We start from the raw sequence: 15140 nt of genomic DNA on the forward strand, positions 1-15140 counted from the left end.
TACCGCCAGAAATGCCACACATACCAGTAGAATACCCCCCATCAACCCCCCAACAACCGGTCGACGAAGCAGTTACGACGACCCTAGACTTAGGCCCAAACTGTATTACAGAGGTTCCTGTCGCATTCACAATGTAGCATTCGTACTGTACATAAATGTGCAGTATATATATATATATATATATATATATATATATATATATATATATATATATATATATATATATATATATATATATATATATAATATATATATATGTATGTATGTATATATAATCTAATGGCCACTTAGGCTATGTAGCTATGCAATTCTAATAACGCAGCGCCCTCTCGTCGAATTCTTCACTCTTTTTGGATAAGTCTCTCTCTCTCTCTCTCTCTCTCTCTCTCTCTCTCTCTCTCTCTCTCTCTCTCTCTCTCTCTCTCGACTGGTTCTTCACTTCCCTGATCTTTTTCAGGCACGGCCATGTCGATATGAGAAATTGGCGTGATCGATGCAAAAATGGAAATTCGAGCTACAATTCATGGGACTTGGAGCAGAAGCCCATTCATATTTCACGCTAAGACGAATTTCACCCCGTCGTTAGCTAGGTTCTGGAGAGAGAGAGAGAGAGAGAGAGAGAGAGAGAGAGAGAGAGAGAGAGAGAGAGAGAGATTTTGATGAAACCAACTTGTAATATATAATATTTGTGCTTGCTTTAATCAAGTTTAATACTTGGGATTATCAAGGCCCAGGTCTTCAAATTTGCTTGACTTTATTTTTAATTATTCTCAGTCTCTCCTGAAAAGACGTGAAACCACCTGGATTAATTTTGCGCTCCCAATCTGGAATTTGCTCTTAGCTCGTTGTGCTAAAATTTGCAGTTGGTCGTTCTTGTCATTTACTGGCTTGTCAAGTTGGTAGTTTTACTAGTTAATTTATTGTTTTCTAGAGCTTTAGATGTTCGTATGTGATCGTTAAGATGGATAATGTTGATAGTTTTATTACATTTTTAGTCTAATTTTGTTCATTGGAGTAATGATTTGTTAGCCTGAATTTCGGTGATATTTTGAATTATGGTAGTTTTGATATTGTATACGCTGCTAAATGGTCTTTAGCGTAAATGGCATTTATTAACCAATATAAAACGGAAAGCTTGAAAAAAAGGTTACGTAAATGTATACTTTACAAAAAGCACATTTCTAAGTTTATCAGATTATTCAGGCAGCGAAATTCGTAAAAGTAGCACAGTGGTCAATTTAAAGGTCACAGCACGACGCAAAAGTCGCAAGAACGCAACGCAAGAGGATAAATGAATGAAAGACAAGGTCAAGATCTGTATATCTTGGACAAGGTCAGGCAGCTATGAGCGAGAGATAACGCAAGTAGGCAATATAAGGATCCATTGCCAGCGCAAATGGAGGAAGGGGTCAGGGCCAGGGATTGGTGTCTTATTGGCCCTCTGTTTACTCCTAGATAGATGACTCATGTGCGCTGGCATCCCTCGTCTCCGTCTCTAAACAAACCCTTCGTACAGACTCCTACGCCTCGCTGAGAAGGAACTTTCTCTTGTGAAATTGCTCTCTCTCTCTCTCTCTCTCTCTCTCTCTCTCTCTCTCTCTCACACACACACACACACACACACATACACACACACACACATACACACACATTCTGAGTGTCATCCGAATGTCACGAACCCATTTGTCATTCGTATTGCTAAATTAAGCTGCCCTTGTGCCAGCACAGATTATTTCTGCTTGAGCAACTGTAGACCTATACGCTCTCTCTCTCTCTCTCTCTCTCTCTCTCTCTCTCTCTCACACACACACACACACACACACACACACACACACACACACACACACACACACACACACACACACACATTCTGAATGTCATCGGAATGCCACGGACCCATTTCTCATTCATATTGGTAAATAAGCTGCCCTTGTGCCAGTACAGACTATTTCTGCTTGAGCAACTGGAGACCTGTGCTCTCTCTCTCTCTCTCTCTCTCTCTCTCTCTCTCTCTCTCTCTGAATGTCATCCGAATGCCACGGACCCATTTCTCATTCATATTGCTAAATATGCTGCCCTTGTGCCAGCACAGACTACTACTGCTTGAGCAACTGTAGGCCTACTCAATCTCTCTCTCACTGTGATCGGAATGTCACGGGCCCATTTCTTTCATATTGCTAAATTAAGCTGCTCTTGTGCCTTCAGACAATTTCTGCTTGAGCAACTGTAGACCTATGCTTGCGCTCTCTCTCTCTCTCTCTGCCGCGGACCCCGAAGTCCTTCACGGTAAAGGGAAAGTATTTCAAGGGAGAGAAAGTTGGTCTTAGAGCGAACGGCGTCGTGCATGGGCAAGGCTCGCGTAGGAGGGTACTGTTTGGTCAGCCTAGACTTTCGGAGTCGTGCAGGATATAATGATCAGTACTAGGACCCCCCCCAAACTGTCCCCGCAACCCTTTTGCCCTTGAAAGACGGTCTGTTGGAGGCATGTTCTGATCGTCAGAACCAGAATAGGGAAGGAGAAAAAACGGATAGAAGAGAAAGGGAAAATGATTATGTAAAACGAAAGTAAGGAATAAGGTTAGCGAGAATCTGACTCATTTTCTTTCTAGAGTAAAAGTTGGGTAGGAGTTAAGTCTTGGCACTGATCACTGCTTCCCGCATGACCCGTCACGTCAAAAGCTGATCGACCAGGACCTCCCTACATAAGCCTAGCCCGACAGAAGCGCTTGGAATCCCATCCCTACACTGTGAAGGACCTGCCAACTATTGAATTTCGGACATTTTCATTTCTTAGTCTTTTATGGTTACTTTGTTCATGGATATCGGAAAAATGGTAATTAGTTTAACGTTTCTGCCTGTATTTTCAGCCATTTTCTTAGCTACATGAAGCAAGTCTTGCAAAGCAAAGATTTGAAGGCTTGGTTAATTTTGGTTTTTCCCATGTGACGAAAACTCGTTATCTCGGAAAGAATGGTAGAAGAACTATAGGAGGAAATAATGCAGAATATGAAGACTAGTAGTAGAAAGAATAGATGTAGGAAGATGAGAATCACAAGTTAGGGTTGAATGTAGGGACGGTCCAGTTTATTATCTTGGCGGCAGGAGGGGTTCACTTGTAGGCCTAACGGCTTACAAATGAAGTTCCGGTTTATTGCTGTTTTACGCCAGGATGGCAACATCTGTAATTGAGAGAGAGAGAGAGAGAGAGAGAGAGAGAGAGAATGAATATACCTGAAGGGCAATGCAATTTTCTTGCGCGGGAAAACCGGTCACCTTGTGCTGTTCCAGGATGTTCCTCTACGACCTCTAACTTGAGTGCTCGTCATTAAGAAACCTTTCCCTGCGCAGATTTAGGACTTTGTATCATCAGCTGTTAACCTTCCGGTCGTAAAAGTAATTGCAGATCTCCAACAAATGAGTTGTACATAAATACATAAGTGTGCGTGTTTGTGTGTGTGTAAAGGCGTGAAAGGGTATCCAGGAAGCGTGAAAGTGTGTGCTAATTGGAGGGGGATGGCGGTGTGTATCGAGAAGGGAAGTTTGACAAGTTCCGATAAGCTTTCTGTGTAGGTGTTTGGATATGCTGTTCATCCTTAATGCTACGTTTAGTACGACACCTGGCGGTTAGGATAGCTATAAACTGTTGCTTAGCACAACAGAAATTCCATTAAAGTAGTATCCGGTTCTTGTTTATTTTTTGGGAATGAGGTTGCTAGGCACACCGTCTTTTTTATTGGCCTCAGCAGAGGCTGGTATCCATTTACAGCTGTATAGAATGTGAGGAAGTCTGTCCAATGAAACGCAGTCCTACGCGCTGTACCACTCAGCCATGACTGATTGGTGGCCAACGGATTGAAAAAAGTGTGTGTATATATATATATATATATATATATATATATAATATTTATATATCTTCAGTCGTCCATGGAAGTATGAAGTAGTGTGTTTAAAGATATGAGTCAAGATTTTTTAACCGTAAAAAATATTAGATACAACACACCCGACATCAAACGCTTATGGTAATCAAAGGGTGCTTACTGATATTCATTAGTACTATATTAATTATTAATCTTTCTGGAAGCAGTGGCATTGATAAAATTATTAGCAAGAAACATTACCACCAAGAGAGTCACCTCTGCATGCCCTTTCGAAAGTATATACCTTAAGTCCTTCACGGTTTTAAATCTGCTCTTCCAGAATTACTTTCCGGTCAAAAAAATATGAATGAACAATTATTTCAGTCGAGTCTTTAGTTGCGCCTGTTGACTGTAGATGATACATTTTCAGTCCTGAGTCATCATTACTTGCAGTTTTCTCGCTCTGTTCTTAAAATTCTCAGACTGTTTTATATAATGAGATGTTTTTGCTTTGTTCAATTTCTGACTTTTTTATAATGTCCAACATTCTCAAAGACTGTTCTATATAATGAAATAATATTCTCGCTCTGTTGTTCAATTTCTCAAAGACTGTTTTATGTAATGACATGTTCTCGCTCTGTTGTTCAATTTCTCAGAGACCGTTTTATATAATGACTTCAAATCACTGCCTTTATTAGAAAACGCAGTCATAATCAGCCCACAACCAGGTTTATGAAGGCATCACATCGGCCTAGTGTAGTACAAGCGAAAAGAAGAAAATTCCAGGCCGTTCATTTAAGAGCAGAGAAATTTATGTTCGCAGAAGCCCGCGTTAATGAAAACATAACGGCCGTAAATGGAGATTACCGGTAATGAATGATTCGGAGGCGGTTGCTGGCCAGTGTATGGGGGTGGGGGTGGTCGTTACGCAAAAGTTGAGTGTAGCACGTAATCTGGGTTTCCCCCTACAGCAGCGGTGGTTCCGTTGGCGAAGATGAACGTTTACAATATGTGTGCGGTGACTGCTCGTTCTGTTCCTTACGTCATTCGGCAATAGAATGTTTACTTCTGTCTTTCTCCACTTTTATCAGGTTTTCGTCACCTTTAATTTCATGGTTTCCTGCAGAACGGTGGTTAATATCTCTCTCTCTCTCTCTCTCTCTCTCTCTCTCTCTCTCTCTCTGGTGGAACAACGTCCTACTTTTGGCTCATAATCAGAGCCTGGAAACGACGAATATAAAGAAATACGAGAGTAACTCCCAGTTTTCTTCAATTTTCTGGGATTTAAAATAGTTATTCCTGTGTCATTACTCCTCAGCTTACTAATAGAAAACGCCACATCCACAGCAATTTAAACAAAAAAATAAAGCTGTGACTAAAAAAAAAATAAAAAGTAACCCATATTGACTTGGTCTCTTTAGTGGTCTTTTGATTTGCACACGCTCGGCACACGGTACGTGATTCGGTCTAGTGATGATTTCGGGCCAAAGTTGAGGTTTTCCTTTTGGGTCACATTTTTATTTATCTTAATCTCTCGTGCCTTTCTTGCATGCGCACAGGATACATAATATTTTCATGTGCTGTATTCAGAAGTATATTTGGGGCAAACTCAGTTGCCATGCAAAATTGTTTTGCTTTTAATATCAGATTTGAATGTTTAAAAACAAGGGGTCATTACACTAGTACGCATATTAAACGCGTATTCATAATTCCCTTTCTCTTCCTATCTATCTCGGAATAACAAACGAAAGAGAAAGTAAAAAATGTACGATTTTACTTTTGTTATGCATGCTATTGCGCTGAATTTTAAAACTCTAATCTCGGCATCTCCACACTAATTGTTAAAATCTCTACAGTACATCATTTGAGCGGAAGTCTCAAACTCCAGACGAAACCGAAAAAGCACTGGAAGGACGAAAAGGCACTGGAAGTACGAACGTACACAAGACACGCCTTTCATTTTCTATTGGGGTCAGATTCTATAGAAAGTAAGAAGTGTCGACTTTTCCCGCTCAACGCTTGCTGCCTGACCTTATCCGAATGAGTCCGAATGACTTAAGTTCTAAAATAGATAGGGTTGAGGGAAAATTGATCATGAATTTTTTATTTAACGAAAGCAGATACTTTTTTTGTAGTCTTAATAGATATTCAACCAGCCACTCTTTAGTTTTTATGTTCTTAATCTGGTAATTTATTATGGCTGGTAAGTCAGTGTTCGACAATTCGAAATAACACATTTAAGTTAAATCTTAGTATCCTTTAGCACAGTCGCCTCTTCATTCTTAGTACAAAAAATATTTATTAAAACATGAAAATTGTTTTATTCTAAGTCACGTATTGTAATTTCGTGAGTGAAAAGGATAAGAGTCCTTGACATTCATTATAGTATCTCTGCTCATAGAGAATTGCTACACAGGTAAACGACATTTTAATTGTGTTTAATTGATCCAATTGAACAATTCCCGGATGCTCACAGCCATTCTTCGGTAAGGCAAAACCGGACATTGCGTGTTCGTGCTCTCTCTCTCTCTCTCTCTCTCTCTCTCTCTCTCTCTCTCTCTCTCTCTCTCTCTCTCTCTCTCTCTGGGTGTGTGTGTGTGAAATTATCCAAAAGACTGCAGTTACTTGCTGGAATTCCCGATCTTTTTTTTTTTTTTTTTTTTTTTTTTTTTTTTTTTTTTTACGAAACTGGTCTATGCTTTGAACTTTGAGGAGTGAATGTATGTAAAACACTTGTCACCTTAGTGTTTTTTTTTCTCATTGCATTTGTATTCATAAACCTTAGCATGCCTGTATCTAGGTGACAGATGATAATGAGAGAGATAGGTAGGTTACCATCAGCATCCCAAAATAGAGGTTTCCCGTGGATGTGACGGTATTATGAATGACCATAAAGAGAAAGTAAACTGTATATAACTGGATTACATAGGTTAGTCGTGTTTGGTGGAAGGGGCGGGGAGACGGGACGTGTGCTAGGAAAGAGAACGGAGGAGGATTTGAATGAGTTTGTGAGTAAGCGGAATAGAAAGTGATATTGACATAATGAAAACTGGACATTGTGGAGGCAGTGCATCCATCTCTCTCTCTCTCTCTCTCTCTCTCTCTCTCTCTCTCTCTCTCTCTCTCTCTCTCTCGCTAGTTTTAGGCAATAGACGTGGGAAATTGTGGGGCTTCTTATTCCCTGCTTAGAAAGCTTTAATCTGTGTGCAGTATTGTTTCTCATCAGAACCTGAGCCATCCAATGACAATAGTCTCATTTAATCTCGGTATTAATCTTTGTAAAGGAGATTTGGAAGACCCCAACACAAGTGATTTTTAAATTAAATAACTGGAATCATTTTTATTTAGTTACGGTTCGATTCTCGTAAGAAAAAGTTAACTTAAAAGCTTCAGTAGGTTAGTATTTATTTAGCATAAAATAAATTTTACGATAATCTAACATAAGTGTTACCACTTTCTGTTTCTTGAGGTAATAAATCGATCAGTTAATGAGAAGCATCTGACAAATACGAACACAATATTAAGCCTAACAAAAAGTGGCAAAACCAATGGTATTATTATTATTATTATTATTATTATTATTATTATTCAGAAGATGAACCTATTCATATGGAACAAGACAGGGGCCATTGACTTGAAATTCAAGCTTCAACGTAAGACAAAAATCTAATTATAAAAATTATCGAAACTAAAAAAAAAAAAAAAAAAAAAAAAAAAAAAAGACAGGATTTGCTGTTTCATCACATCCTGGAGGTTGCTTCCAGGATATCATATCCTTTCCCGTGGCCTCTAAGGCTGACCTGTGTTGCTAAGCTGTACGGATATAATTATGATTTACCAAGTTTTCTTTTAAATGGAAGCAATTAGGTTCCTTTCAGACTACACTATCTTTTTCCGTTATCTTTAAAAGTTAATTCTTTTATAGGCTTAATCTATAAATATGGCTTTTTAGGCTCGTGTGTTAATGCATATTTTAATAATATTTTAAAGTACCACACACAACCACAGGTACCATTCTCCTTAATTGCCTTCCTTCCCGGCCATCGGAATATGCTTCTGTGCTTTGCCTTCCTTCCTCTCTCACCTTTTTCTCTTTCAAGCCTTTTTCCCATTCCTTCCGGTTGTCCGGTAGTGTGTGTCTCTCTCACAGAGACCCGCTGGCATATTTAAACGCCGGCCGGCACACTGAATCGTAACAGTGGACGACACAACATAGATTGAGGAAGGTAACAGTTTTAGGTCGCTATTGTGAAGTTACTGAACGAAGCGGTTGCTATTCTCGTGTGACTATTATTATTGAAAAATACGCGCACCATCATTTGGAACAAGAACGAGAAACTATTAAGCTGCAATTAAGTGTGGAGAGAGAGAAAAGTTTTCATAATTTGTGCAGTTGCCGAACACTCATTCTGGAGCTATTACTTTGATGGACTGTTTTCAGTGATTTTCAAATTTGTTTCTAAAAGCCAGCTTCCTATGGTTCGTCTCTGTTGATTGGCCCAACAGAGCCCCGAGGTGCACACCAATCCTTCACCTGCCTTTTAATAATTTACCACACGTGTGGTGTTCATAGTTCGTTTCCATTTGGTGTCTAAACCTGATTTATTCTTTGGCAGTATATTTTTTCTCTGCTTAAAGTGTATTCAGTATTGACTAACCTGCCAAAACTTTCCTTTACTTGTATGGTACCCTATTGCGTAAAAGTAAGTTTTTCAAAAGCTGAATTCATAACAGTGAGTTGTAATACAATGAGCAGGCTTCAAGGCACATAGGAACTGGAGTAGTTATGATTATTTTTTTATTCATTTTGACTTTTTCTTAAAAACGTTTTTTCTCGGATTTCAGTGATAAGTTAGTGTTATCATAGCCCTCCGTTGTTGTCCTGGTATGTTCTCAAGAACGCTGTCTTAAACAGTTTTCATTTACAGCCTAAAACATTTAACTGAAATTAACAGTGTCATTTTAAATCTCCCTTCGTTGTTCTTTTACTCTTATTTTTAAGACTGCATTCTTAAACATGCTCTTCATTGACACGACAACTGACTTATTAAAACCATGCGTTTTTCCACTTACTGCATTTTTCCTGTCATTGCGCTTTTTCACTTTTCAGTGCACTTTTTCACTCATAGCACTTTTTTCACATTGCACTTTCACTGCACTTTTTTCACATTGCACTCTTTCACTGCACTTTTTCCAGTCATTGCACTTTTTCACATTTCAGTGCACTTTTCCCACTCATCGCACTTTTTCCAGTCATTGAACTTTTTTCATGCATTGTACTTTTCTTCATATTGCACTCTTTTACTGCACTTTTTTCACTCACTGAACTTTTTTCACGCATTGCACTTTTTTCACTCATTGCATTTTTCACCCGTGCTTTTTTCGCTCATATTTTTTCACTCATATTTTTTCACTCATTGCACATTTTTTCATTCATTAAGTTTTTTCACTCATTGCATTTTTTAAATTCACTTTTGCACTTTTTCACTCATTGCATTTTTTCACTCATTGCACTATTTTTAACTCACTCCGTTTTTTCACTCATTGCACTTTTTTCACTGCAATTTTTCACTGATTTCAGATGTGGGTGACATTGTTGGCGTTGATATGTGGCGTGGCGATAGCCGGTGCCGACAAGGGACCTCAGGTAAGATTGTACTAGTATGAATTATTCGCATTACTTTGGGAATAACTCAGCCCAGGGGAAATTGTATACCATGAGTAGTTCTCCCTTGACTAGGATTTTATCCTTAACATTCTTTTGGGTTGAGACATGGGATGGTGACTGAGTGTTCAAGTTCCTGATGGTCAACCCAGACATGGGTTCGAACCCTGGCTCGGGTAGATGAACTTGGATGGACTTATTGTGCATGATTTCTTAGATTTAGATTTTTATTGGTACTTTAGTTAGTTGAGATTTAAGTGTTGTAAGCATTCCAAGTGTTAATTTCTTCACGTTCTTGGGTTTTTCAGTTACAAGAGAGTAAAGTGGACTTGGCATGTGGTTCTATGCTTGTGGTCTTTTATATTATTAAAACGCATAAGTGACTTAGTTTATAATTGAGTTATACTTTCTTGATTAAGTCGGTATTTTCACCTTGTTACTGTTTTAACTCTCGTGCAATAAATCTTTTATCTTAGTCTGTTAAGTCACATGAATTAAAATTAATTTTGTGCTGTTCTAACAATCGAAAAATCGCAAATTTAATATTGGAGTAACCAAAGGAATTCGGTAGTCTCATATTGGATTTTAATAAATAAAATTAGGGTTTATATGCTCGATTATTTTAAGAATCTCAAGCTCAGTAAGTTAGTATATATTGATTACATTGTAAATTTTGTTGCTTAATCTCAAGTTATTTTAAGGATTAGAAAATAACTTAAATTTTTAGCCTCATGTTATTTAAACTATTTCAAATAATAAATGAATATAAAAAAATACCATATTCAAGCCTGACCACCACATTCAAAAAAATATTGGCCGAATTGTTAATTTTATTAATCTCAAATTCTTTAAGGATTAGACAAAACATTTTTTTAGCCTAAAGTTACTTAAACGATTTGACATAATAAATCATTCTAATAAAATCAAATCCAGGCCTGACCACCACATACACGAATAAAAAAAAAAAAATCCTGGTATAGATTCTGGAAGCCAAGATTAAAATCATCCCGCACGAAAATTGTCTTCCTATTCGTGAACTTTCTTTCGGAGGGCAACAAAAGGTTCAATTTCCTTACCTACAGGATCAGTGGCTCTCTCTCATCTTCTATTACTATGGGGATATTCATGTCTTCTTATTTACTTTATTTTCTTTTAAATTTTCGTTTTTTTCTTTTGTCATTTACTATCATTTTCTTCTATAATTAGAATTATGTGAATATTCTTAGTTGTACAGTCCGATATTAAATGCAGTTTTACCTATTTTATCCCGTTTTGTATTTTAAGTTTTATTTTGTTTTAAATTTTTTTAGTTTTGTCATTTAATTTTATAATTAGATTCATATGAGTATTCTTATTTGTATAGTTTAATATGAAATGTAAACTGACCAATTTTATCCCGTTTTGTATCATAAGTTTTTGCTGAATTTAGCCATTGCACGTAATGACTCTGCACTTTGTACATTTATTAAATTTCAATCTGAAATTATTTTGATTTAATCTAAATTTGATAATCGTCCGGTTTTAAAACTCCAATTTCACCCTGTGAAAGTATTAGAAGTTTTAAAACTTTCGTTAGGCGAAAGTTAACGGTTTTTCTCTTGACTGATTTCAGGGAACTAAATTATAACCCCCCCCTCTCTCTCTCTCTCTCTCTCTCTCTCTCTCTCTCTCTCTCTCTCTCTCTCTCTGAGGTGCCGCCTACATTTGACCTCTGTACCTGTGTCCGATCCCCATGATGGGTGAAGTATGGGACAGGATAGGCGCAGTTTTTAAAAATTATGCTTGCGTTGACCTCTTAACCATTTAATTACATACCTGGTATTTGGATGACTGTTGTGAGTTTAACTGGGAATATAGAGTAAGTAAGAGCAGATCTGGGTAACCAATATATTTAAAATAGGTATGAGGTTTCCATTAAAAACGGCTGGGCTACGATGAAGTTAGCCTCACCCCACCGGGCTGAAACCTTTCTCAGGGTCGAGTCCAGAGGTCCACATCAAGCCTCTCACTCCCTTGATACCTTAACACTAACGGACCACACTGGGGCAAGGTCCCATGCTGGCAGAAGGCCGTCAGAATCAAATCTGATCATTATTTATTCAGATGATTCTCACGCCATATTGGTCTGGCCAAAGGAAAGTATAAGTAAACGATTTAATAGAATTTTATTTGATTTGCCCATTTTTCCCTTTGCAGCTATGGGAGTTAGACGCTGATGCCCACCACAGGGTCGTCAGAGATTTAGCCGACGAAGGGCACATCGACATCTGGGGTCACAGCCGCGAAACCACAAAGGTGAGGAAGCTTCAGAGTTGAAGCGAGCCACTGTGCTGGCATATGACCAGCTTTGTCTGACAGTGAGAACCTTTTCCGATACTGTATCAGTTTGTTCTGATATATTTATTATCTGTTTGATATGGCGTGGAAACTATGGATTTATTTTTTCAGTGTATTTTGTCTGGCAAAAATATGTTGGGTCCCTTCCTCCAATATTTTCCTATCGTGATTTTTAACTTAAGACAGATTGTTTTTTCCCATGATTCCATGTTCTACGCCAATAATTTCGGTTGATTGAAGTGTTTTTGCAACATTTTGATTGGTCATTTGTTTTACTGCAGATTTTTTGTTATGGTATGTAAGTAACAGAAGAATTTGGTATCTGGTTTATATTTGTGTATTCTAGACAGCAAAGGACAGTAATTTCTAATACCATAACACTGAAGGTACTGCATGTTTTCCAATTCTGTACAAAATATTTACGTAGTCTGCAGAGTAAATAGCCAAGCAGTATAGATATACAGAAAGACGAGTAACCAAACAGAACTGATTTACAAAAATAGGCCAATTGCCATATTTTGTCTGGGGCGTTAATACTGATGTTATTTCTGCCCAGTTTGAGGCTCTGTGGAGAACGAGTCTTACTGCAAATTATTATTATTATTATTATTATTATTATTATTATTATTATTATTATTATTATTATCATCACAGGTTTTGGTGGAGCCAAGTCTGAGCCATCGGGTGACTCGCGCCCTGAGTGAGGCAGAAATCAGCCACAGCGTCGTGGTGCCTGATGTGTTCGAACTGGTGGAGCAGGAGAGAGAAAATATGCTGCTTAAGAAGAGCAGGAGGAAAAGAGCAGCTGGTAGGGAGATAACAGCTGATTCTGTCTTTCAAAACTTATAGTACTATAACCCAACGTTTAGCATTTTAAATTTGTAGTATTTTTCTGTTGTTCCGTTCTCAGCTGATGCTTCTCTCTCTCTCTCAAAACTTATAGTACTATAACCTAACGTTTAGGATTTTAAATACGTAATTTTTTTTCAGTTTTTTGGTTCTCTAACGAACGCGGTTTAGATAAAGTTAATGCTTTTTTAATGCATGATTTTTCAAGTTCAGTATTTTCAAAGGTTCGTAGGCTACTCCTGATTGTTCGGCCTTCAAAAGTAGGCCTATTTTCGTGCCTATCATAGGAAGGTAGTTATAGGTCTAAGAAAGACAATTATTTTAAAGTAACTGTAGAATTTATAAGAGTATGTGAAATAATTATAGTTTTCAAACATTACATAAAAGATCGAACGTAATTATAGGACTAATACTTGGTGTCCAGTTTATCTGAGGTGTTTTTGAGATTATGATATATGTATATATATTATTACATATTATATATATATATATATATATATATATATATATATATATATATATATATATATATATTATATATAAATATAAATGCATATATATATAATATATGTTATAAATATTTATATATATATACAATATACATATAAATATGTATTTATATGTATATTGTATATATAATATATGTATATTATATATTATATACTGTATATGTATATGTGTATATATATATATATATATATATATATATATATATATATATATATATATATATATATATATATATATATATATATAGTCACCAGTATGTGAAGAATGTGATTTTCTAAATGTACCAACGTTCACATAAAAAAATTAGACAAACGTGAGATATATATAACATATATTGACCTATCTTAAACACCATTCGTGACATAATTCCTCTGGACGCATTCCAGGTCAGATGGACTGGACCTCGTACCACGACCTGGATGACATCGAAGGGTTCCTCGGTTGGCTGAACGTGACGGGAGGCAACAACGTGCACATAGCCTCGGCCAGTACGACCGCCGAGGGCAGACCGGTCCTGGTCGTCAGGATTACCAACCCCAATACGACGGGTCCCAAGAAGAAGATCTGGATCGAAGGAGGTAGGTGTCGGGATGGCAGTGCTTTTAAGATTTTTTTTTTTTTTTTTTTTTTTTGCTAAATATAGCAACATCGACATTGACCCCGGTTTTGTGTATATATATTTTTTATTAAGCCTGGCAGCGTCTTCGTAGATAGAAGTGGACATCTAGTGTAAATTAAAACTAAACATCAGTTGTCTAACCACTGATAACTTGGAGCTTGTGGTTTATTATTTAAATTTTATTACGCATGGCAACATCCGTATAGATAATAGGAACATCTGGTGTAAATTTGAACCAAACTGCAATTGTCTAAGCATTAATAGCTTCAGAACTTACGGTTTATTATTTACATTTTTATTAAGCATCCAATATCTGTATAGACAGTGAATATCTAGTGTAAATTTAAACTAAACTGCAGATGCCAAAGCATTGATAGCTTAGCCCTTAGTTCAATGGCAGGGTGCGGATGGGGTACCAAGTTGTCAGTTCTACGTGAATATAAAAAAAAATTAGTATTCAAGACCCCAGGCGCCCAGACCTAGGGGAGTATACCGTTAGTGCATCTCTCATGATACACTTCAGGCATCCCTGAAGGGTGTTTGCTTTCTCTCTCCGCCTCCAAGCTGCACCCACTTTTTACCCTTGTGCCTGATTTCCTTTCTTTAATCATGTTGTCCAACACCTCTTAACTGTTACAGCTAAAGCTAGCTGTTGAGTTTTCTCTCGGTAGATCTTGGTGCTTCGTTTCCTTTGTTTTCTGGCTCTATCTTTTTTGTGCAATCACTCCAGCATCTTTTCGCTGTCTCACTGAATGGCTGAAAGTGCCCAAGTGCTTGGCTGGACAATCTAAATTTCATAAAATCAGACGGAGGTGCATAGCAGTAGGACTTGCATTTTATGCTTACAATGACCACATGTTCACTGTTCCTAGGACATACATCTTTATTTTCACTTGTATTTTACATAATACAGTTGATTTACGTAGTGGGATTTTTAAAATCTAATATTGCATCGTATTGTCATGGGGATTTGCCACCTTTGCCGTATCAAGGGCACTTCTTATACATATTTCATTCTTCGGTACTTCCCGCAGGAATCCACGCTCGCGAGTGGATATCCCCAGCGGTAACGACTTACTTGATGCACCAAGTCGCCCTGAGCCCCGAATGGAAAGATCTCCTGGATGTCACAGAGTGGTACTTCGTCCCGGTTGCCAATCCTGACGGTTACCAGTTTACGTTCTCGTCAAACAGGGCAAGGTATGTCGAGCAGTCTTTTGTTCTTTTACAGCATGGCAATACCCACTCCTCCCACATTGAAGTTTATATTCTTCTGCTTTCTATAATAAAACTAATAATTTCA

General features: G+C 37.5%; 1 protein-coding gene across 4 annotated transcripts in view; it reads left to right on the forward strand.

The window, feature by feature from the left end:
• The window catches only part of LOC136849983 (carboxypeptidase B-like), a 68029-nt gene that overhangs the window by 50664 nt on the left and 2225 nt on the right, over positions 1-15140 (forward strand). For 2 of the 4 annotated variants that reach the window (XM_067123524.1, XM_067123525.1), the window contains exons 2-6: positions 9439-9504; positions 11719-11817; positions 12514-12667; positions 13605-13796; positions 14872-15037. In XM_067123524.1, the coding sequence (XP_066979625.1) occupies positions 9439-9504; positions 11719-11817; positions 12514-12667; positions 13605-13796; positions 14872-15037 (677 nt within the window). Of the gene's footprint in view, positions 1-5713; positions 5846-8054; positions 8084-9438; positions 9505-11718; positions 11818-12513; positions 12668-13604; positions 13797-14871; positions 15038-15140 lie in introns of those variants that run through there. The other 2 variants (XM_067123527.1, XM_067123526.1) reach the window with 2 other exon arrangements.

Source organism: Macrobrachium rosenbergii, chromosome 21 (assembly GCF_040412425.1).
Source record: "Macrobrachium rosenbergii isolate ZJJX-2024 chromosome 21, ASM4041242v1, whole genome shotgun sequence".
Classification (NCBI taxonomy): Eukaryota; Metazoa; Arthropoda; class Malacostraca; order Decapoda; family Palaemonidae; genus Macrobrachium; species Macrobrachium rosenbergii.